This window comes from Drosophila miranda, chromosome 4 (assembly GCF_003369915.1).
Source record: "Drosophila miranda strain MSH22 chromosome 4, D.miranda_PacBio2.1, whole genome shotgun sequence".
Lineage (NCBI taxonomy): Eukaryota > Metazoa > Arthropoda > Insecta > Diptera > Drosophilidae > Drosophila > Drosophila miranda.
Window position 1 is genome coordinate 3759340 of NC_046677.1, and position 24342 is coordinate 3783681.

Here is a 24342-nt window from a genome sequence, read left to right on the forward strand (position 1 = left end):
TGTATGTATGTACAATGTATGCAGTTTTAAAGAACTTCTGCTGTTTTCATCTTTATTCGCAAGGGCAAAGCAGGAAAAGTTAAGGGATTTCCAGTTAATATTAAACATACGTATGCATGCATGTACATATGTACATATATGCTACAATATGTACAATATTAACATTCTGTTCTTGATCCAAGTTGCTAATCGTTTTAAGTAGGGCATATACCGACCAGCATGTCCATGTTTATGTTCGTTCCAATGGTATGCTTCCTTCTTAGAGAGAGGGGTGAGTGGAGAGGGAATGAGGTACAGAGAACGAGAGAAAGACCAAAGTCTCTCCTCAAGTTTCTCTTTTCGGATTTCTGCTATCGTACTTTTGCCTTTAGATTTCCTTTTGTTTCTGCGTCGCCGTTTTCGTCTGCGTTCAACGACTCTCTGTCTCTGTCTCTGGCTGTGGCTGGGATACTTTACTATTTTGATTAAACATTTTCTTTGAAGTCTTTCCTTTTCGTAAAGTCTGCCAGTTAGTCGGTTTTGTTGCGTGCGCCTGTGTGTAAATCTTGTGTGTGTGAATAAAAATAATGAAATAAATAAGGAAATAAATGAGGAAAATGAGTTCAGGGATTTGGGTAATTGGGCCTACGACATTTCACGGCGTGACAAAGGCAAAAATAAACCGACTTCAATAGTGCACAAGCTGATTAACCATTTAAATAGAAGCGATCCGATCCACTTGTGTGTGGCTTTGTACATACATACATACTTGCCCGTAGTATGTATGCAAACATGCACGTATTTTAGCCAGGGAGGGGTGCAGTGCACGATCAGGAGCAGACCGACTCCTGAGTCCGGACAGCTGTTTCGGCTTTTCCGAAACTTAAACCTACATATGTACATCAATGTACACATGCCTTGGACAGACCCTCGTTCCTGTGACTTCCATTGTCATTGTCTGTTCCTCTGCCTGTCTTCTTGACTGTCGAGCTTCTGATAAGCTCGGCATCGTTCGAAAAAGCTCTGCTCGCGAATGTACTAAATTATAATACACTTGAATGTATGTATGTAAATTCCGATGTCGGACATTAAATAACGAAATTTTATAAAAACATTTCAATCACCCAAGATGTTCGGGAAATCGAATCATTTAATTGCTAGCAGTCACCAGCAGCCTATCTTGTAATTGCGCGCCGCGGTTAATCCGAAATACCGGCTCCCATTCCAGAGGAGCCTTCTCCTTCAGAGACTTACCGTAGGCGGTGTGTGCGTGAAGTACCATAATCCAATCAACAATTAACAACAACAAAAGCCCACAATCAAAGTAACAACAATGTTAACGACGCAAAAGAGTAAGTTACGATACACTACTGCAGAAATAAGTTTAGAACACGCAAATAATACTATTTGAATAAGGGATTGTACTATTCGTGTTTGATCCAACAATGTTAGAGCCGTCGGAAAGTTCAAATAAAATCCGGCAAAGAATATGTTAGTTAAACTTTGTGATAGGTTAGTTACGTATTATTGTTCGATTCTGAGGAGTCAACCAGAAACAATCTATAAATGCAGTTTCCGAACAAATCGATCAGTGCGCCGTACCCGTACCTGCTGATTGTGGATTATTATGCATATGCATGTACATACATACATACATACATACATACCTACATATGTATGTACATTATTTATGTACATTGTGTATAGTATGTGCATCAAGTGAATTAATATGAATTGAGATCGCGATCTTTACATTTTGAGATTCTCTCTATTTAAATGTGTACTTTTAGACAGTTTTCCAGATTATTTCAATTAATTTATATATTTTTTTAGCTGGGTTCACTTGGGTCGTCATCATTGATTGACAATTATACAACACCAAAAGTCGAGCGTTTTGAGATTGTCCAGAGATCAATGAACTCGCTACCGAGTGCCAGATATCGCAGTAATCAGGGAGTAAAATTCTCAAAAGGGTGCAATAATGGGGAAGGAGTATCCATGTAAATATTTTGCATATGCTCAAATTTAAATTTAAATTTTTGACCTACTCGTAAGCACTTGTTAAATCCGAATGAAATAGAAGATAAATTAATTTCCTATAATTGGCCCATTCGTCACACTCTGCGGCCCTCCCCATGGCGATAATTAAATTCTCACACAATTTGCTTAACTAATTTTTGCAAAATGAATGTCCCCAACAATAATCCATATAATTAGAGCATTGTTTATGGGTATTTTTATGAGCCCCAGCAGCTTATAAATGTCTTCATTATGCTCGCACATTCGAGCTCTACTTAGCAATTACCAGTACGCTTTTTTGTTTAATTATTGTACTGGACGGCGCTGCGCTTATGGGTATTAATGGACTTTTAAATGCGTGTAAGCTGTGTACCCGACATAAAACAATTTGATTGTCGCTTAAATTGATGAAGTACGTCTGTATGTATGCACATATGTACATACATACATGTGTACATATGTATGTACGTAAGCTGCTGCCTGGATGGTCACTGAGTCGTACTTGAGATGCGTGAACTTGAACTTGGCTCGACTCGCAACACTGATAATACCCAATCCAGCCGATCAATCAGAGGTATGTATACGTACGTATGTACGTACATATGTACGTACAAAATCGTAGTTAGCAACGTGTTGTACGCTGACTTGCGATGGAAAAACTGTTACAAGGCCATCAGCATCCACAGACAACGATTGCCGTGCTCGCCACGGGAACGAACGGGGAATTGAGCGTAATGCTTAATTTTTGTGCTATGTATTATAATTTTTAATACGTACTCGTATGTACAAAAAAGCCTATTATGCCTTATTCCCAAACCCGAAGCCCTGATACGTTTAATTTGCGGCGCAGAACAAACGAATTTTGTAATTTACATTTTAAAACGCAACCAATAGGTTGTTCGAAATTCTTCACAGCATTTTTGGGGAATGAATTGTTGATTCACTGGTAATTTTGTGCAAACTCATGATTAGCCAACTGAAATACGCAAAACATGAACAAAACAAAACAAAATCACACGGTCTCCGGATGGTCTCCCTCCTGAAGGGGTACTTACAAATTGTCGTAAGGTTTGGCAGGCTTAGCGAAAGAATTCTATATACTTTGTAGATCGCCGTCGGCCATTAAAAGTATACATTGAAATAAATGGCGTTGAAAATCACATGTGAAGTGAGGAATATGGTGTCAAAAATCCGTAAATCTTTTTAACGGCTCGGGGGCTGGTCTGTGCCTCTACGAGTTTTCTTATTCCCATACCTACCCCGCCTCCAGCTTCAGGCAACAAAAAATGAAACACTCTCCAACGGGTTTTTCGATTGAGTAAGTTGAGAGTCCAGCCATATCCCATATAGAAGACCGATCCGGACGACTTCAACATAATATTCTATATGAAAGATAGCCCGACATCGCTAGATCTGATCGTCTTGCCATAGAATGACCAATGTTGAACAGAAAACATCTGTACAAGGGTATACTTTCCTTATTATTTGGATATGTAATTAGATCCTCCATTGATGTGTTTCATCCACACTTCAAGAGCATTCGAGCATCGTTTTGCGATTGCCGCAGATTGTCTCGATTCACATACACATGTGTGTACAAATGTACAATTTGTTATGCCAATAAGACAAAGTTTTTTGCACAAGCTTCTTAAAACATAGAAGTTGGAAAAGAGATAAAACATCATCATCATCATCAGCAAGCAGCTCTGCGACACTTCAGCAGGGCAAAGCAGAAAAGTGCTGACTAGATATGTACATATGTATGTATGTACATACTCACGGGTATTCTCGTACATAGCGTACATACATATATACAGATGTACATACATACATATGACAGCTGGACCTGTTCTTCGATCGAGTTGTTGCCTGTATCATTGAATTGTTTCTGCAAAATACCTGCCTTTTATTTTTGCGTTGAATATTCATAGCTCATTGCGTACGTTTTGGCTGGGATTGCTTCATTTGTTTGTCTGCCACGGGAAGTTCCTTGACTGCATCAGCCTGACAAAGCAGAAAAGCAGCACATTGGGGATATGGATAACGATGTCAGATTGAACTCGGCTGGAACTTGTGGAGCGATGACACTTAATTAACCCTGGATCGTCATCCTTATTTAATGTACGTTTGAAGTACACGTAAAAAGTAGTTGTTCTGACAAAGGATGACGGATGACGGATGACGGGTGACGGATTTCTGATGGTTTCGGGGACTTAGCGGAGTCCAAAAGCCGATAACGTTTCCACGCGCTTCGCGTCGACATCCCGTTGTCGCTTTGCATTACATATGAGTGTATAACGTATTGGATTGGAGTACTCCAACAAAAAGCGACAACCGGAACAAGTCAAACACCCAGTCCAAACGTATTATTAAACTCTAACGTTCCTATTGCTGTCGATCCAGCCGGAGCCTGAGCCGTATCAGCTTTAATTACCGCCGTGTTTGCACTTGAAGAAATCAAGAATCGATTCAGAAACAATGTTAATTGATAATTGCGGGATAATTGCAGTAGCATTAGCAGCATGTGTTGATCCGGCCGAGCTCAAAGTACGCTTCGCCCAGTACAGTACGAGTTGTTAGACACAAATTTGGCGTCCGATGGCAAAAATTTGCATGCCTGCTAGTTTACAAAGTCTTCCGATTTATGGCATTGCTCGAAGTTCGCTTGTACTTTTTCTCCACTCGACACTCGCCACTCGCCACTCGCCACTCTCCACTCGACACTCGACACTCGACACTGGTACTCATTGTATTGCACTTTTCTTGATATATTACGAGTGCTTTCTGATATTACTGATTAGATATCTCATCAGTTGTTAATGGGTGTGATGGGCCGGAGGGTGGGGGGAGATGAATTGGATACGGGCTATGGCTATACGCGTATCATATCATCAATCAAGCAATGAGCAAAGCGGATGGAAACAAGTTCTCTAATATTAGCAAAAGCCTTTTTGACTGATCGCCTCTCAGATACGAGTTCAAATGATAGGGAGAGCTAATGATCGACAAATGATTTAACTAGGGAAGCGAACAAATCGGCTGTCGTCTGTCTATTCTAATTGATTACAAGTACAGTTGTGCCGCATCCAAATTGCATCCACAAGGTGCTTATGCATGCCTGGAGGGAACCTTCTCATCAACAACTCATCAACATAATCGCGCATACCCTACACTAGGTTAACCGAAAGCTGTGAAAAACTGTATTTGGCGACCTTTTAGGCAGTAATTATGCTAATGGTCGATCGTTTTCAAGTGCACTTGAACAGAGTCATAGATTTCGAATGAGGAATAATCCAAAAATAAACAACTTTTTTATCACACTAACTAACCTGAACTAACCTTTAGAAAATCACTTGAAATTTAATAGACGGTAGTGCGCGATAGTAAAAATCTTTTATAATGTAGGAATGGACGGAACTAGCCATTTTTATTAAACCATACCAATAGCTGTAGTTAATAAGAAGGCGCCCCAAATGCTGTCAAAGGCTTTGAGTACATCTGAGGTAAACCTCAGTGCTTCTTCTTTGGATTCGAATAGGCTGCGTTTCTGCCTGGGGTCCTATGTAGGTCCAATCCCGTATAGGCTGGAATGTGCCATTTCTCAGAGCCAAATGTACATCAAATACTTCAAGCGTACTTATGTAGTTTTGACATTCCAAACCTTTTCGCAGTGCAATAAAATATTATACAAAATGCCCACATCAGATCAATGTATATTCCGTATACTTGTTCCATTTTGAATCGCATGCAAATGTGTCATTGAACTATACGATACGATGCATTTTCCAACAGATAATTAAATTGATTATTAAAATTTTTCTGTTTTTGTTGGCTTATTGTTCATAAATTCGTATTTCTTATTTAAACAATTTCCGCATTGACGTTTCGTTTGCCGTTAATCTCTGATTCATTAATAGGGAATATATGTGTACATACATACAAGTCTAGCAGCAGCAACAACAATAGCAAAAACAAGAACAGAAATAACAACAATAAAACCCCCCAATACCGTTCAGAGAAAATGTCTAGTTTCCAATCGAGAGACTGAAGAGATATCAATCTATTTCATTGTTTAACCCAGACCCTGGCCTTGCCAAAGACTTTTGAACTCTCATTTTTGATAAAAAAAAAATTAAAAAAAAGAAACAAATACAAAACATACAGCAACAAAACACAGACCATACAGCAAAAATGAACAGAAATTGACAAACAAATTGTATACAAGTTTAGAATAGGATTACACGTCTTGAGAGCGTGGGTACCGGGTGCCGGTGTCGGCCAGCTGTTTCTTTGCGACTCTTTGATTCAAAATAATCGAATGAATATACATATACTACATACTACAAACTACTTACTACCTGCAGTGCAGATGTGATGGGTTGTGGGTACAAGGTGATGTTTTCATTATAATAATCGTTGCTGCTGCCTTGATTATTTGTTTTCCATTGCATTTCCCAGAATTTGTTAACAAATTGAAATCGCAATTAGCCAGTTTTATGCATTCATAGCTAGCTAGCCAGCCAGCCACATATGCCATAATTAAGAGCTAAAAGCTAGAGAGTCAGGTAAATACTGGGCATTTTTGAGCGTTCGATATCCTGTAGAGTGTAGACTGGAGATCCAGATCATAGACCAGATCACAGTCAATCTAAGACAATCTTTGCTTTAAAATATAGTCTATATAGTCTATGAACTGGGTGAGACCCGTATTGTATTAGAAAATGCAAGGAAGGAAAAGAAAGGACCGCCCTGCCTAGAACCTAGAGAGGCCTCGCATGCCAGTGGACGGATCTAACGGCGAACAGGGTATCAAAATTAAATCTGTTACTGATATGAGTTGGCGTTAATTGGCCATTTTCCAGTTCATTGTGCGGATTGGATCGGATCGGATCGGTCCCATTGCATCGCATTCCGTACTGGTTCCGTTCGGTGCGCGGGTCCATTTGGCGGATCGGTCCCAATTAGCGCGTTTTGCTGGCTTACTCCCTTACCCTTACCCTTACCCTCATTAATGGTAGTGTCAGCCCAGTCGCCGTTTTCGCTTTGATTAAATACTACTCGTAATTGCGACTGGCTTTCGGAACCACTGCATCAACACAGTCAGAGGGTTCACAAGGGTCAGGAGTTATTAGCAATCTCCGGCACTATCATTAGTATTGATAGCACTGACGTCGCGCTGTTTCGCCCTGGAACGCCCTAGGACAGCCACATCTGAATTGCGAGCAGGTTCGCGCTTCTTGGCTCATGTATATTTAATTACCAACGAAATCACAATAGTTGCAGGTGCCCTACCCTCTCCGCGCAGCTCAGCAGACCCGAGCGCAACCCAAAACCAAATACAAATCCAAATCCAAATCCAACAAATTAAAACGATTTACATTAGATTTGGGAACAGAAATAGACAAGGGTTCAATTGATAATGTTAAGCAGGCAAGTGCAATTTAAATTGGGGCATACAGCCCAAATAAATAAAAACAAACAAAGAGCAAACCCATATTGGGCGTATGAGGAGCGACCAGAGCGACTGGAGACCAGACCTGACAAATCCAAATATGTACGTGCAATGCAAAGTTCTCCTGTTACGTCACTTCGCACTTGTACTTTTTGGGGAACAGAACGTCATTCTAGAAGGAGTTCTGAAACTTCTGGAATCACGCCCGCATTTATTCCGCTTGACGCTTAAAGGCACACTTAAAGGCATCCCAATGGAAAGACCTGTACGATGCAAATACATAGCTCTCAAACTGAGGGACTCCTATGAACCGACGGACATTCGACTGTTGACTGTACCACATGTGGTCGGAGACGTTTCGTTCTCTGTGATGCAATGCAAGCACCTGGTCAACAGCATAGTACCGCCCGCTGGGGTAGCAGCGGAAAATCTGCACCAATTGGTATTTGGCATACGCATATGTCCATATGCATACTACGGACTCGAATATGTACATATATGTAGGTACCATTCAAATAAACAGTGCACCCAATACTTAAAATTGAGAAATCCATCCGATCGACATTAACCAGCATTCTTCATCAGTGCAGCAGGCAGCTCACCTCCCAAATACGAGTACGACTCTCTGGGAGTACGTATATTACTGTCCCCACCTGTCACAGCCAATCGAATGAAACCCATATCAGGCCACTTAAGTGTTACCAAACGCGTCGGTATGGCGAGAGGCGTGTTCCAAAACCGTTCAAAAGTAAATCAATAGTTCCATTGTCCACCCAGCAGACAAGCCACAACGAGTTCCAGCTCTCCGCCGGGCTATCATTAGCCTTTAGGCCACTGTTAGTTCGTGAAATTTCTAAGCCAAACAAACCGAAGTAGACGCTGATTTAAGACCACAGAGACTCTGGCCATAAAAGTTGAATGTAATTTGTCTTTTATTAAATGACAACGAAAATGAAATAAACAAGCGCTGGACGCGACTTTTGAGAAATACAAGTATTCTGGCGCAGACACATAAACAACGGAGACTTTGTTTACGGACGGAAAAATAATGAACATTATTTGAACTGCGTATTTGGACGGATATCGAGACGGACTCGAGCTCAACTGAATATCGTTAAATTTAAACACCGAAAAGTTTTCCATGCTGACCAACCACGCGTCATATGAGTAATGTGCCGTCCAAGGCACGGACGCGTCAGCTCAGCTGGAGTGGTATTTCCCCAAAGCCCCCAAAGCCAGTCCCAGTCGCAGGTCGAGGCCCAGATCGGATCGGGCCGGCTATAGCATCCCAGCCAATATCCAAACAGGTTTGGACTGAAGCTTCTTCTAGCTCTGGCTTCTGCTTTTGCTGCTGCTTTTGCTTCTGGCTTAGATCGATCAGAAGACCGGCTCAAAACAAAGCAACAGCTGAGCGAACTGCGATCTGATCGCTACGTAGCCTCGGCGGAGGTGTCAACGTAACGTAGGCCGCGAGGAGAGACACGACAGAGACCCTAGACGGGTTCGCTCGCGCTCCCCTCTCGCACTCACACTCGCATTGGCACTCGCATTGGCACTCTCACTCTCTCGCTGGCCTTTGGCAGCTCTCCCTCTCTAGATGATCTTACTAAACTAAAGCCGTACGTTACCTGGTCGATCGCATCACGTCCGTGTTTTCATTCATAAGCGAGCATTGCTAGCGAATGGACGCCAACGCGCTTAGGCCCAAGTCCAGCTACAAGATACAAATAAGATAAGATACGAAGGGAATTCCATGATCCAGGAGCTGCAGCAGCAAAGGCCAACACTAGTTTTTAAGTGCCGCGGCTGAAAAGATCATTTAAAATATTTCAAGCAAAGTGTAATAAATGTGCTAACAGAAAACGAACAAGAGTAAAAGTAAAAGAAAAAGTAAAAGTAAAAGTAAAAGAAAAAGCAAAAGAAACAGTAAAATAAACTTAAAGACTCGCAAATCAATATATTTATGTTCCCCGAAGTACCCAAACACAAACTGTTATTATGAAGGACTTTGGCAAAATGTTTGCGCGACGTTATAGTGCAGTTTGTGTGAGCGATGAAGAGGCCAACGCCAACGCCAGTGGCCACCAGCAACAGCAATCGATGCCGATGCCAACAGGATCCAGCATGTGCGCGTTGCCTGAGGCGGATCCTGCCGCCGCCGCGTCCGCTCTAGCCGCTCTGCAGAGGGCCCAGCGCCGGAAGAGCCTAAAGGCGAATCGATCCATGAAGCCGATGGACATCCTGGGCAGCTTCTTCAATGAGCCAAACCAAGGCAAACGCAATCGAGTTCCCACACGTAAGTTGCAATAATTCGAGTACTCGTAGTTGTGATGCGTTCTATGACTAGAAATTTCTACACGGCATCCTCTTCCGACAAGTGCTCGTGTGTGCTCGTACTTCTTCTGCTGCTGCTTCGGGTTCGTGTTCGGGTTCGGGTTCGGCTTCTGCTTCTGTGCGTCTGAAGATCATTTGGAGCTGCATTAATTATGAAAAGTTGTTGTCCGAGGCGTTTTTAATCGCGCGCTTTTGCCACATGCGGAACAAATAAACAAGAAACGAAACGAAACGATACGAAACGAAACGATACGATACTATGCGAGCCGCTCACAAAAAGCCATCGAAGCTGTTTAGCATAGCACTTTATGTTTGTTGTTGCATTGATTAGCAAAATTCGAAAATCAACAACAGCCGAAACCGATTCGACAATGACATAGTTTGGCTCGAAATCTTCTCGAACTATCTTGGCGAAGCTACCAGCCAAGCAAGATCGGAAAGAGCGGTCCCAAAGCATTTCCGAATCAATTGCCAGTCGCCAATTGCCAATGCAGTTAGACCCTGAACTTGACCATAACATGCTCGTAATCGAGACAAATGCCACCTTCCATATATGTATGTCTGTTGGAGCCGTGAGGCAAGTTCAAGTTTCGAATTACAGCCGATCGAAATATAAAGCCAGCGGTCTGACAACTCTGGCAGCAGCCGCCGTCAAGGGGGCGACGCGACAGCTATATGTACATGTAGATATGTACATACGTATCATCGCCGACCTCTGATTGCAGCTGGCGACCTAGCTGTGTGCTAGTACATACATACATACATACATATGTATGCGGCACAAGCGAAATTCGGCAAAAACTTTACCTAGAACACAAATCTTGATTACTCGTATTTTCGCTAAAGTCGCGAACAGCACGAATTTTCGCACACTTTTATTTGCAGAACGCGATATGTATGTTCTGAAGAAAAGTACAAACACTTAATAATTCTATGCCAAGAAATACACAGGCGCACACAGGCATCTACTCTACGAGCATGTGCACCCCATTTGCCTTCAAGTGATGTGAATATTGGCTAAAGCATTCGTCGAGTACTTCCTGATACTTTTTGTCCGACTTTAATTAGTGAAATTGAATGTGTTATGGCAGAAGTGATGTTATACGCAATATTGTGGAGTGATGGGGGGCTGGGAATAATTTTGAGCTGTAGTTCAGTTTGCCAATTATTTATTGATACGAGAGCCTAATCGACTGCAAATTGAGACCGTTTAGCCGATTCTTGAATCAAAATTAAACGCTGACTCTACTCAGCCCTCTACTCCGGAACGGAAATCACACAGCTTTAATTAATAGACACGGGGTCAGGGTTCAGGTAGGGTAAGAGCAATTATTGTTTGATTTACACAATTCGTTACGAGTCCAAAAGAACCGTGTCTGCGATTAAATCTTTAATTGTCTGTCTTTTGCCAGAATTCCTCTCCTTTCTGGAAGTCAAACATCCAACACGTTCTGTGGATGAATTGAGCTTACAATAGGGCCTTACAATAGGATACACATGTATCTGCAAATTAGCATATTATACGTACTCGTATGAATGTATGGCTATGGCTTCAGTTGAGATGAGCTGAAGTGCGTATGTAGAGTCTGTAGCTAAATGAATTTATGCACAATCGATACGTCTGTAGGTACGTACAACCACATAGTTGCCGCTGGGGGCCAAAGAACAGGTTGATATGGAGATATGATATGATATGGAGATCAGTTTGGCCAAGAGCATTGACACGGGCCACCAAAGTCTATGAATCAGACCCCATCAGTCCCCCGGCAAAGCAAACACACAGAAGAATAGTCACAATTGGTCGACCCCTCAAGACACCGATCTAGCCGCAGAGTCCAGAGATACATATGTACATAGTACATAGTCGTAGGGGAATTGCAGATGCTTCGCTATTCCACGAGCAGAGTGCAATGCAATGCCAGAAACTGGATTCGGAGTGAACAGAAGACACAATGCAAATGAATATTCGGTGGCGATTTGATTCGGAATTTCGACGGCCTCACACTTATTGTTAATTTGGGGGCGCTCCCAGCACCAGCCCCAGCCCCAGCCCCAGCCCCAGCCCCAAGCCGAACCGAACAGACAAGTTTCGCGCCTCGCTCGCATAAATTGGCCGGAGAACAAATGTGATGTGGCTTGTTGCGGTTATCAAAGGCAAATGCTTTTGCCTCACAATAAATAATTTCAATAAAAAAGTGCCTGTTCATGGCCAAACAGGATTATCGGATGGTTTTTATTTATACGTTAGACGCTATACGCTATACGCTATTCGCTATAAGTTATTTTTGTTCTTGTTCGACTTGCAAAATTATTTATGCAAAAAAGCGGACACATAGATAATGCCGAAATCACAAAGAAGACACCAAGAACACACGCGAAATGAAATCCGAAAAACAGAATAGATCCCCAGACATTCATTCTGCAAACACACCATATTGATTGAGACGCGTCAAGTTATGGGCAGACGGATCTGGCGGTGATTAAAGAGAAGGGAGCTAGCTCCCTCCACTGGGTGGGCACGGTGGTATGCGTATGTTTAAGTGGCAAAACGAGTTTGGGGCATGGCATCCATAATTATAATTATTGGGGGACGAGTTCTAGTTTGCGCTTAATTTCGAAATACCCCACGCCAAAGGCGGGTGCGCAGGGGACACAGCGGACAACAAAAAATCGAATGAGTCCCACTAAAAAAGTTTGCCAGCAATTGTGACTCAGCCCTGGCCAGAGTTTGCGACATGTTGCAGCATCCAGCATCCAGCATCCAGCATCCATCTGCTTACGATGCAATCAATTGGCGGCAGCTTTGGCTACACTTGTCAGCAGTTTCAAAAGGCTCTATAGAAGCAATAGCATCAACTCTTCTCTCAGCTCTTCAACGCTCCAATGCTCCAATGCTCCAGCGCTCCAGACCATCCCTACTCTTAGCGTATGGGGCTCTGGGTAATTCCCCGCTACCTCAAGCCCAAATATTGCCAAATCACCGTTGAGCAAACAGAAATCTCTAGCTGGGTACTGTGTGCTGGATCATGATGATAACTGTCAGTGAGCAATAAAAGTGATTCATGGCGCGAGTGAAGAGGTGTCCCACGGGGATGCCAGCCAGAGAAGGTGCTGTAGACCCCGATTCAAATGGGTTAAGTGTGCGAGGTGAAGCAACCTGGAAGTGTAGTCGGAGGCGGAGGCGGAGACGAATACGGAGACGGAGGCAACAAGTTCAAGAAGTGTCTCCATCAGCTGCCACTTTCACTTAGCATTTTGTCAAGTAACCTTCGTGCTGGATGATTCAATGAACTTTGATTGGCTGACGTCATCGCAATAAATTGAAATTGTCTGAAGACCCCAATCAGGTTTCAATGATGCTGACCCGCAAAAAAGTTTTGTTGTGGCCGTTAATCGCCGAGCGGAGAAGCCAGGAAGCCCCGCCACCATCCTGCCCCCATTTAGTCAGCGTTCTTGCAGCTTGGCGAGTGCCATACAAAAGACTTCAGGCACAAACTTGGCACAAACTCATTCGAGTCCACTCTTCTCTATGCTGGCCCTCCCCTAGAGCTCAAAGCCGAACCCGATCCCGAACTGAAGCGGGTTCGCGTGCACGGCGTGTGTGGAGTGCCAATGGAGCGGCGCATTCCCACGAGCAGGGCCAGCTCGGTGGGTGGCAGGCCCCAACAGCTGGCGGTACGTGCCCGGCAGTCCAATCAGAACTCTCCGAAACCGATACGAGTATTTGGCAAAACAAACAAAGCAATTAAACAAAGAGCCACACAGCACAACATAATTTGCATGTACAGGTACAATTTCAATAAATACGAGTATGTACTCGTACATCTGTACGACTGTACGACTGTGCGACTGTGCGACTGTGCGACTGTGTTTAAATATAGCCGAGTTCTTTGTTCATCATTTTTGACGTTTGCATCTAGCCACAAATATGAAACGGTCTCCACTGCATACAAAGCGATTAATTAAGTGGGAGAGATGTGGAGTGGTTGCAGCAATGCGACCGTCGAATACCCTCACGCAACGGAATCATAGGTTCCATGAGAGTGACAGCTCGGATTGTGGCTGATTCCCCCCTTCAAATCATGGTAGGACCAGGTTGGGCAAGGTTGGGGGGAGACGGCAGCTCGTCGAAACGCATGCCATAGCTAAAGCAACGCCCTCGGGGCCATTAAACATCACTTCAAAGGAAATGAAAGTTCCCGAGGGCCCATCGGGCCCCAGCGAGGCACTCACTCTTAGTTTGATTTTGACTCTGGCCCGGCGAACACTGCAGATACGAAAGCCCCCATCCTCATCTCCATCATGACTGTGGTACGCCGCCATATGCGGCGGCAGTCGATGAAAGACTTTCTGGGCGCACTGTACTCGCACCGTCGCTTCTCGCTGGAGAAGCTCCGCCACTTCCAGCAGTTGCGGAACCGACGCCAAGTGATATGTAAGCCAGAATCAGAAGCAAGCATACCAATCCCAGCAGGAATCCAAGTTAGCCGGGGATCCGGGGGCGGGTCCGAGGATCTTCTATTCCAGAAGTTCCAGAGAGTCGCTCCGCTCCGCCCAGCCAAGGCCACACTGATACTAGGCAAGCAGCAGCACAAATATTTGCCATTAAATACTTGAATAGGGGAGTGCGGAGTGGGGAGTGGGGAGTGGAGGGAATTAAGCTGTGAAAGGAAAATCTGCTCCAAACTGGTTGCCGCATAGAAGGGCCCGCGACGATCCCCGCAGCAGGACAGGACGCAGAGATCGTTGAAGTATATGGAAGGGAAGGTGAAGAACACGAACAAGAGAACAAGTTCAAAGCCAAAGCCAAAGCCAAAGCCAAAGCCAACGTCAAAGTCAGAGTCAAAGCCATAACCACAAGGAACACGAGACAAAAGCAACAGAACGACCCGAGCAAGGCCACAACGAAGTCGATATGCTCTATGCGGTCGATCGCGTCACAAGTGGTTTGCTGTGCTGATTCATCGATGTATCAGATCTGGGCCTATTGCCAGACGATGTGTTGTGTGCATGAGTTATCGTATGTGTATCGTTAATCAATTACGCGAGTTATAAGTGGTTCGCAGTGCGGGATACGGGATTTCTGAGAATCCCACAGCTGAGGCAGCTAATGGGACTAATAGTGTCCGCTCGGCAACAAGCCCATCAAGGCCCTGCACTCCGAATAAGTATACACATCTTTTTTCATTTTTATAGAGTAGGTATCTCATTAAGGCCCAAACGAGTCGAGGCCCTAGCCAGAGATCAGTAAAATTCCAGTGGAGTGCACAACACACCTCTCTCTGACGGCTGACGGAATGATAATCAGCAGCAACCAGTTCTGGTCTTAAGGTGGGCACCTTAAGAAGGCTTATTTTATCGGCAGATCTTCTCGCATCACGTGTCCTAGCCACGGATTTAAGTATTGGATTTACATGCATATGGCCACAATAATAGATGAGATACATCGCTGCAGATGCAGATGCAGATGCAGATTCCCAGATGCAGAAGCTGCCTGGGCATCGGGAGAAACGGGTGGACAGGTTAGCGGGTTGGCCAGGTTGTCCATTTTGCGCACTCTCACATGACCATAAGCATTTTGCTGTTGACGTCGTGAATGCTGTTATTCTGCTGCTATTGTTTCAATGAAGACATTTATATGCACGCATTCAGAACTGTCGGGCATCGTGACTAATAGGCCATAAAATTCAAATAATTTACACTACGTACACGCTATAGCCACATATGTATGTGACACATTGCACAAGACGTATGTACATACATATGTAAGTAAGTACATATCTCGCACTCTCTCGTACGGTCTCTCACAGTCAAGCATACTCCGCATACGCCCGATCAGCAGGAGATCAGCAGATCGGCAGATCGGCAGATCGGCCTGATCGTCCGATCAGCTGCTGTCTACAGCTGTCTCCGTCTGTCATGTACGGCATAATGCAATTCCCTGCAATTAGCATAACTCATGTCAGAGAGGCGTAAGAGTGTAGCGAGTGTCAACAGACTCCAGGCGGCATGCCACTGTGATTCTCAAGGTCGACTTTAGCGACATGCAAACAGGAAAGAAAGGCGCTTCACTACAGCTTCATCCGTAGCTTTCTCGAATGAGAAACGATTCAAGTTCAATTGAATACATATTTGTATATGTACATACCATACCCTGTACATACCGGGCCGTGCAAATAATCGATCTTTCTGGCGAGAAATGCTCGGACACTCGGACACTCGGACACTGCTCGTGTGCATGGCTATGGTGGAGTAGCATTTCGGAGTAGACCGATCAGAATACAATATACATAGGAGACGGGATGACGATCAGTTTTGGAAACATGGACGCTAATATTCTATGAATATTCTATTTTTACCTTCTTCGATTTTCGCGTGTGGTACACGTGCCTGGCTGTTTATGCATAATGAAATTGGATTTTAATGAACTTAATGAGGAAATTTATATGTATTGAACGATCTTTCATATTGTATCTCTCATTTTGCAGGCGCATTTCTGCTTCTAGCGATTGGGTTTTTGGCCATAACAACGGCGGTGCTGGTTAAAGTATTTCAACCCTACGATTTGATATTCAAATGGGTAAGTCCAATAAACAGAAACTAAAGCTTTTAACTGCCGGCCTTAGCCTTTGTCAAATTGTTTGCCAATTATGTGAGTATGCCCCTATTGGAGGCCCGCACCAGAGCCCAGGCCCCCAGGCCCCCAAACGCAGAGCAGCCTTCGGTGCTGGCACGTACCTTCATAAATGCAGCTCGTTTAGGCGCCTGCAAGTTGGCAGTTGGCGCGTTCTTGAACTACTCGGGCGACAGCTTTTTGAACTCTTTCGACGCTCTCTTTGCAGAAGTTGATAATGGCTGACAAGGGCGAAATCTTCAATCTGTGGGCCCAGCCACCAGTCGATTTGTATATAAAAATCTACCTCTTCAACATAACCAACGCCGAGGCGTTCCTGGCCGGCCGCGAACAGCTCAAGGTGGAGCAGGTCGGTCCCTACGTGTACAAGTAAGTTATCCGCGAATTTGTTGGAGCTTTGACGTCATTTTGTACTCACTCGGCGGTTTGATTAGGGAGATAATGACTCACGAGAACATAACGTTCAATGACAACAACACCATGTCCACAACCCCCAGTCATCCCCTGGTCTGGCAGGAGCATATGTCCGAAGGTCGTCGCGAGGATGATGAGGTGATAATGCTCAATATTGCAATGCTGGTGAGTACGAGTATATGTTGATATATTTCATATCTGATTGGATACTACTGTCATGTTAAGTAGAACCTTCTTCAGGCAAAAGGCAGTGGGTACGGGGAGTCCAGTGAAGATTGCCCGTCATTGCCATTAGCATATTCAACAGGTTCTGTCATTGCGGCAGACTCGCTCCAATGAGATGTGTATAATCAAGCTCAGAAGCTATACTGGAGGAAGCTGCCTTACGTCACGAACCACTTGTGCAAGCCTTCTGAAAAGCTCTCTCTCTCTCTCCCTCTCTCTCTAGAGTGATGTAATTTTCCGTCCCAATTATGGCTTGTTCATTCACTTGTAATATCTCGTAATAGAGTAGGTGGGCCCTATCGATATCTCCATATGCAAATTGGGAGACACAAACAGACAGTACCCAGTAGACAGAAGACAGTAGCCAGTAGCCAGTACACAGTGCACAGTACACAGTAGTACACACAGAACAGAAAAACAAACAGCACAGGCTGAGCGATCGCGTGCCGCGCACACGACGAAAAATACTCATTTCCGCTGTGTGGAGCAGCATGAAAAAAGCAACAACGAGTACTCCTCTCGAAGCAAATGGCGGAGTGGGGCAGCGGCAGCGGCAGCGGCAGCAGCAGCCCCACTGCGCGCATTTAGGTCAATAAACGATTCACATTAACAGCCTCTACAGCAGCGCAAAAAAGTACTGGGAACCGGCTAAATGGCGGGCAATTAATTAGCGAACAAAGGGCCTGGCAGGGCAGTGTCTGCGGGACATCTAAATTTACTCCACCGATGAACATAGAGGAGGCTGGATACTGGATACTGGAGACTGGAGACTGCAGACTGGAATCGTTGCCTTAATAGATAGCTGGGAGGGGGGCGTGTTCGCTTTGTCAAATGATTGGCAGCAATTTTCACTGACGTTTGACGCTCGGGTCAATTGCAAATCGTAAACAAATTTAATATGTATATGCACCTATAAAAACTATAATTAATTGTCTTTACGATGTTTCAATTACAAGTATTCTAAATTAGCATAGAGCTTAAGTCGCTTAATTTATGCCTGATGCCCTGTTTCTAGGTGATGATTAAGGAGACAATCAACTGCAAGAACTAAAGAGTGAAGGGGGATGAGGGAGAGGGAGAGGAAGAGGAAGAGGAAGAGAGGGGAAGGGATCCGGGTCCAGGTCCAGATCCAGATCCAGAGCCCGAAACGTTGAATAATGCATAGGGCCTAGTTTGTCGATCAGTCAATCAATCCATCAATCCATCCCGCAGCACAGGAAATACGTAATTTGTATTAATTAAATGTAATATTTATTGACTGTAATAGCCTGCAGTAACGAGCCGCTGAGACCGATATTAGATACTATTAGAACCGGGATGGCAGTTACACACATGAACCTGATACTTTATACTTTATACCTTATACCTTATACCTTATACCTGAATCACAACTGCACTTTATCTGAGGAATCTTAGCACGCGAATCTTAGATGCTGTACTCAAGTGTCTGCCTTCGTAGAGTAACATTTTCATTTACACACGTGTGTATATCCTTTTTCAGGCCATCTCCCACCTGACTGCCAGTCACCCGTTCTTCGTTCGAATGGCCCTGAAGACCCTCTTCGTGAGCACTCAGGCGGAGCCCATCGTTCGGACCACTGCCAAGGAATTCATGTTTGGCTATCCGTCGGCATTGGCCAGACTCGGCAACACCTTCCTCCCCAACTGGATATCCTTCGAGAAGGTCGGGCTCATCGATCGCATGTACGACTTCTCCACGGATTTCGAGACGTTCTACACGGGCGTGCCGAACCCGGCACTGTCCGGCCTGTACGCCACATATCGCGGGGAAACCACTCTGCCCCAGTGGGAGGGCGATCACTGCAGCAACATCGAGTACGCCTCAGACGGCACTAAGTTCAAGAGCTTCATCGAGCCCAACGAGACGGTCAAGTTCTTCAGAAAGAGCATGTGCAGGCCCATCAATTTGGTAAGTTTTCAGTGCTATTCCCAGGGTCGGACGCGTAAAATAATTGTTTGTGAATTGAATTGATGCCTTTTTTCAGTATCGTGTGGGCGAGCAGAGAACGTTTGGCAGCCTGAAGGGCTATAACTATGTCTTCGAGGACAACGCCTTTGACAACGGGGCCACCAATGAGGCCAACAAATGTTTCTGCCGCAAAGGTAAGACTCATGGCGCTATGTCACTTTGTATGTCAGATTGTACGAGTATTATTTAAGAAATCTCTTTCCAATTAATACTCGTAATTGCCGAGTCTCGAGCACCAGTTCTAGTTTTCCACTGGCATTGCTGCAGTTAATTGATCTCCGAGTACTCGAGCTCGTAGCATATTTTCCAGTTTGTATGGAAAGTTTCTGTTTACTAAAGTACAAAATAAAAAAATTCCGTAAAATTGAGGCAGTGACGCACGTGGGGACCACGCGTGCCGCCTACAATATGTATTATTATTTTTGTTATTATTATTTTGCTTCTGTATTTTGCAATTTTAAGCTGTGTGCCTCAGACAGAGACACGCTATTAGCAACAACTCTTGGGAGTACTCTTGAGAAACGTCTAGGAAACGTCGCGGAATGTCACGGAAAAGTTTGGGCACTGTTGCTCTGTTGCTTGGGGCGACTGGGGACGGGCACTGGGGACTGGGGACTGGGGACTGGGGACTGTTGTCGAGAATTGTTGACTCACTCCTGTAACAATCCTTGTCCTGCATCTCTCTATTCTCCACAGGTGACTGCCAGCCGGTGGGACTGATTGACGTCACTGACTGCTACTACGGCTTCCCCATCTCCCTCAGCTTCCCCCACTTCATGAATGGCGATGTGGGGCTGCAGCAGAATGTGACCGGCATGAATCCTGATCCGGCCCAGCACTCGTCGGCGTTTGTCATACAACCGGTAGGTGATACACCATCTCGACCTTGGCCTGGCCAAAATTCTCGTACGAGAAAAAACTGGAGTGAATGCCGCATTGCCGCCTTGCCGCCTGTTGTTCTTGTTACGGCTTATTTCGCAATAACGCGGATACTTTCGATGCGTCAAACCAATCATCAGTGTCACAGTGACGGAAAGCTGCTTGACTAAATGAAAAATTCAAAAAGGAAGGTTTCAGTAGGAGTTCGTTCGAATTAAATGTCATAATTAACTCAAAGTAGCGATAGTTGATAGTAGCGGTGCCCCGTTATTCTGTTACCCGTTATCTTTCGATTTCCTCTTCTTCCGACCAGATTGGAGAACTCAACGATTTGAGGCTGTACGATGTACTCGCATTTACATTTCCGGCTAATTAAGTAATCGTTAAAACTGGTTGATTGGCACGATTTAGCCGCTTTTCAGCGGAATCTACAGGAAGTCAATATGAGACAGGCGGGAGGTGTAGAGCAGTAGCTACTAGCTTAAAGGCCACGAAACATAGTTAATATGTTCTTCCAGCCGTGGATTCCAATGCAATCCCAGACACATCGAATGTGCACAAGTGCTCACTGCTTCCGCTCAACTGTCCTATGTTCAATGAAACAGTTAATTGCCTGATTAATTTCAATATCATGGCCAACTGAGCCTTTGCCTTTGGGTCTCACACCCACCAGCCAGATGACTAGTGGTTGGAGTCGGAGCTGGGAGTCGCTGTCCAGCTCTTAGCGCCTCGGAATATTATCGAATCAGAGCAAGATTTGATCAATTGATCAGTCAGTCAATAGCAATTTCGCCTCAAGTTTTACCGGTTTTTCGAAATGAAAAATACAATGAATAAACCATAAGCAACAAAACGGAATACGAGTAGCAACAACAACAACAACGGCAGACGGCAGACGGCAAAATTCGCAAAAAAATCGATAAATCACTAAGGACAACTACCACATCGTACATGCATATAGCCGTATGCCCAGGCCTACATTTAAGCGCAATTAGCCAAAATTAGGCCAAGTGCAGCCGAAACGGTGTCGTACTTGGAAACCACCATATATTTACTCACAATTTTAGCTTTTCGTTATTGTCAATTTCAGGAATCCGGTCTACCACTGTCTCTGTCCGTGAAAGTTCAGATCAACATGCACTTCAAGGATCTGAGCAATTTCCCGACAGTCGCCAGGTTCAGCCACCTGACCGCACCGATGCTTTGGTTCGAAATTGTAAGTACTAACCCGGAGTACACATATGTATAGTATGATACATACTATAGCATCATCTGGAGCGCGGGACTGACCTATTCCGTCCTTTTCAGATGATGCCCAGTCTGCCGGACTCACTGGACTCGAGATTCAATTTTTACCTGAATATCTTGCCGCTCGTCAATCCTCTGGGCTTTTGGATTGCCCTAATTGTGGGCGTGGGTCTCTTGGGCTACGCCATTACGAGGGCCACCCTCCACATGTCAAGCTATGCCCGCCAGGCAGCCAATATCTCTGAGGGAAAATACGCCCGAGCGAATCTTCTTCAAAATCTAACGGGAGGTGCCACCAATCAGGTGTACAGTCCTTGCGAACTCAAGTTGATAGACAATTCGGCGGGTGCCAACAAGCAGCATATGATCGGACGATCCACTGACGAGGACTTGGCCTTCCAGGAGCGTCGTCGCAAGTCGGCATACGCTCTGGACATGGAGCCGGCCCTGTCAGACGCAGGAGAAAGCAGCGACGAGGGCAACGAGTGCGATACACTCACCTTGAGCCGCAACTCCACGACATCCAGCTCTTGCATAGAAATCGAGCACTGCAATGGAGAAGACGACATCTGCATAGAGTGCTTCGACGAAAACCCTCTGGATTCAGAGCTGGCCGGGAGGAGTGCGGACGGGGCCGAGGCCAAGCATCAAGTGAGTGAAGCTTTCTGCTGATTAAGGGGGTACGGGTACGGGAATCGTGTAAGAAGTGGCCTTAAATAGGCAAACACGGCCACATTTATGCCAGCACTGGTCGGTTATATCATTTCATCTGGAGAGCCACAGCCTTGTAAGGAAATCGACGCCAAGCCGTCTAACATGTCTGCGGCGGGCGTTGATTATTCGAATCTGTTGTTTATAGACGAATTTCTTGGCACGTTTAATGAACTACGTTAAGACAACCAGTCGGCAGCAGTACTCGTAAATGAATTGATGGTTTGCAGACCAAACCCGTTTTCGGTCCATCGACAGTCCGTAATCTGCGGACCAATTTCGCACACGGCACGTTCTGAGGGGCCAGCGCGGGAATATCTCATAGCTGTTGGATAACATTGATATGTTAATTAACCGAAGTGCTTTCTTTTCTTCTTTTAGTTGGCCGTCAGCTTCGTCAGCAGCGGATTCGCCAGCTCGCCCGCCTCTATTCAGAGCTCCAGCTCCCATGTGAATTTTGACAGCAGCGATGGGAAAGGCTGGGTGCCCTACGCACAGCCCCATCAGTTTGGGGGAACAAGCCCGAAACACGTTTAGGATTTTTAGTTGGCTGGTAGATTATGTTGTCGGTAGTTTTAGGTTCATCGTAGCGTCGTATTTCGGGCATATTGGGCATCAACATCGCTGTTTTGGTTTTATATAGCATTTTATTTAGTGTAAATAATATAAAAGCCAAGTTGCTGTTTTAATACTGTGATAGCTTTAGAAAACAAAAAAAAAACGATAGTCGTTGTCCAAATTATCCAGGAAGAACAGAACCCATACATCCTATGTAAATAGCCAGCACTCGATACCATTGTTAAAATTAACAGGGGTATGGTATGGCATTGTTTATGTACATATACGAAATTGTAGTCTTAGCCGTAGTCGCCTCCATGAGGCGACAACCATAATTTGAGTTTAACTATGAATTAAAGCAAATTACACGATAAACATCAGTTAGTTGCTCAAAATAGCTGTGATGTTGCATTGAAGCAGAATTTAATAAGCAGGACTGAACGTTTTGCTCTAGAATTGTAATTGTCTTAGTTTTAGTGATGTAATACTAATAATAAAAGCGACATTTTATTTAAAGTGGAAGGAACTGCTTTTTTAAGTTTGAATACGATTTATTGGCGCCTCTAGCGATAACAAAGTATCGTTGTGGCCTATGGAAATTCTACTCTCGCAACACGGTTTTGTTCCCCAACACTGCGCAGTATATGTTGCTGGGTAGAGAAGAGGCGCAACATCAGTTAGATTTTGAAACGGTCCGACAAAAAATATGGATCGATTGTACAATCTAATCTACTTTTAAGTGGCGGCAGTGGTGACATGAACAACGACTGTATATCCGACTTCTGGCGCTGAGACGAAAGGACTGCCCGGCGAATTCAGCTGACAGTCAGCCGAGGGCAGCGTCAAGGCTCTGATCTGCGATGGTACCACCTGTGACAACTGTGAGAATGTCCACGATGAGGTCGTGTCCCAGTGTCCTATCAACAAGGTGAGTGGAAATCCACGATATCTGCCTAAATTCTTAAACTAACAATATCCTACTCCACTTTCCCACAGCTTTGCATCGGCCGCCCTGCGCTACCGATGGTGCGGACGATTCGTTCGGAGCATGGCCCTGCCTCTGATATTCTAGCGCTCCGGCAAGAGCCGCACCGAGCCAATGTATCGAGCTTTAATGGCTGCGTCGAAGTAAGTATAATTACCACCAAATGTATGACACATTTTTGGCTAATTCTCGACCATTGTCAGAATGGGAAAGTTCTTTTTTCCGGTAACCTTCTACGCCTTTGCATAGTACGCGGACAAGGAAACGAAACCCAAAAAAATAAGCACGGAAGAAGTCAAGCCCGATGGCAACACTAAAACGCCTTCTACATGCTTATGGAAAAGCGAAAGTCCACCAATATATTCCCTGAGGCAACTCCTTCTCTTATGGCTTCTGGCTATCCCCTTGATGAAACAGCAGTCAAGTTTTTAACGGAGTATAGTCCGGTCAAACAGTCCAAGAGCGCGAGAGGCATCAGGATCCGTGTACGTCGGACCAGACAGCTCGCTTACTTGCATACCCAGCCGCGAGGAAAGGAGCTCAGTTAAAGGTTGAGCTGGCCAACGCTTTCAGAAAGAACGAGTAGCGAGTGGCCCAGATCTTGCGGGACCGGAAAGCCTGTTTCCAGCTAATGAAATAAAACAAGAAACACGTATTTAAGGATATATTTATTTTATATTTAAGATTTATTTATTTATGGAAATAAACTCATTCCAAACCACCCAAGAGGTCGAGTTTTTGGTGCGTTTTTTTTTAGTGGTGTCCCTAATCCACTACATCTACTTTCAGGGCGGGGCCCAAAGCACCTTGCGAACATGTGCACCTTGCAACCGTCTCATATAAAGGTTCCGTCTGGGTGTCTGAAAGTATCCAGTTATTAACAATAAATGTAACATTAATCATCGAACTTGTAC

General features: G+C 44.7%; 1 protein-coding gene across 4 annotated transcripts; it reads left to right on the forward strand.

The window, feature by feature from the left end:
- The first annotated feature begins 488 nt into the window (after window positions 1-488).
- LOC108162427 (scavenger receptor class B member 1) lies at window positions 489-22965 on the forward strand. Of its 4 annotated transcripts, none has more exons than XM_033394199.1 (10): window positions 489-1331; window positions 16273-16364; window positions 16627-16787; window positions 16853-16997; window positions 18559-18987; window positions 19064-19181; window positions 19744-19910; window positions 21017-21142; window positions 21235-21825; window positions 22267-22965. In XM_033394199.1, the coding sequence occupies exons 1-10, from the start codon at window positions 1313-1315 to the stop codon at window positions 22420-22422; spliced, it is 2004 nt and encodes a 667-aa protein (XP_033250090.1). In that variant the 5' UTR covers window positions 489-1312; the 3' UTR covers window positions 22423-22965. The 4 variants fall into 4 exon arrangements, with proteins under 4 accessions (XP_033250090.1, XP_017152644.1, XP_017152642.1 ...); XM_017297155.2 differs by lacking the exon at window positions 489-1331 and adding an exon at window positions 2491-2572; XM_017297153.2 differs by lacking the exon at window positions 489-1331 and adding an exon at window positions 9109-9746.
- Window positions 22966-24342: the final 1377 nt, after the last annotated feature.

Coding starts and splice junctions, on each gene's coding strand:
- LOC108162427 (XM_017297153.2), top strand. CDS start 9,449: ATGAAGGACTTTGGCAAAATGTTTGCGCGACGTTATAGTGCAGTTTGT. Junction 18,988..19,063: donor TGTGCAGGCCCATCAATTTG/GTAAGTTTTCAG, acceptor GCCTTTTTTCAG/TATCGTGTGGGCGAGCAGAG. Junction 19,911..21,016: donor CGGCGTTTGTCATACAACCG/GTAGGTGATACA, acceptor TGTCAATTTCAG/GAATCCGGTCTACCACTGTC.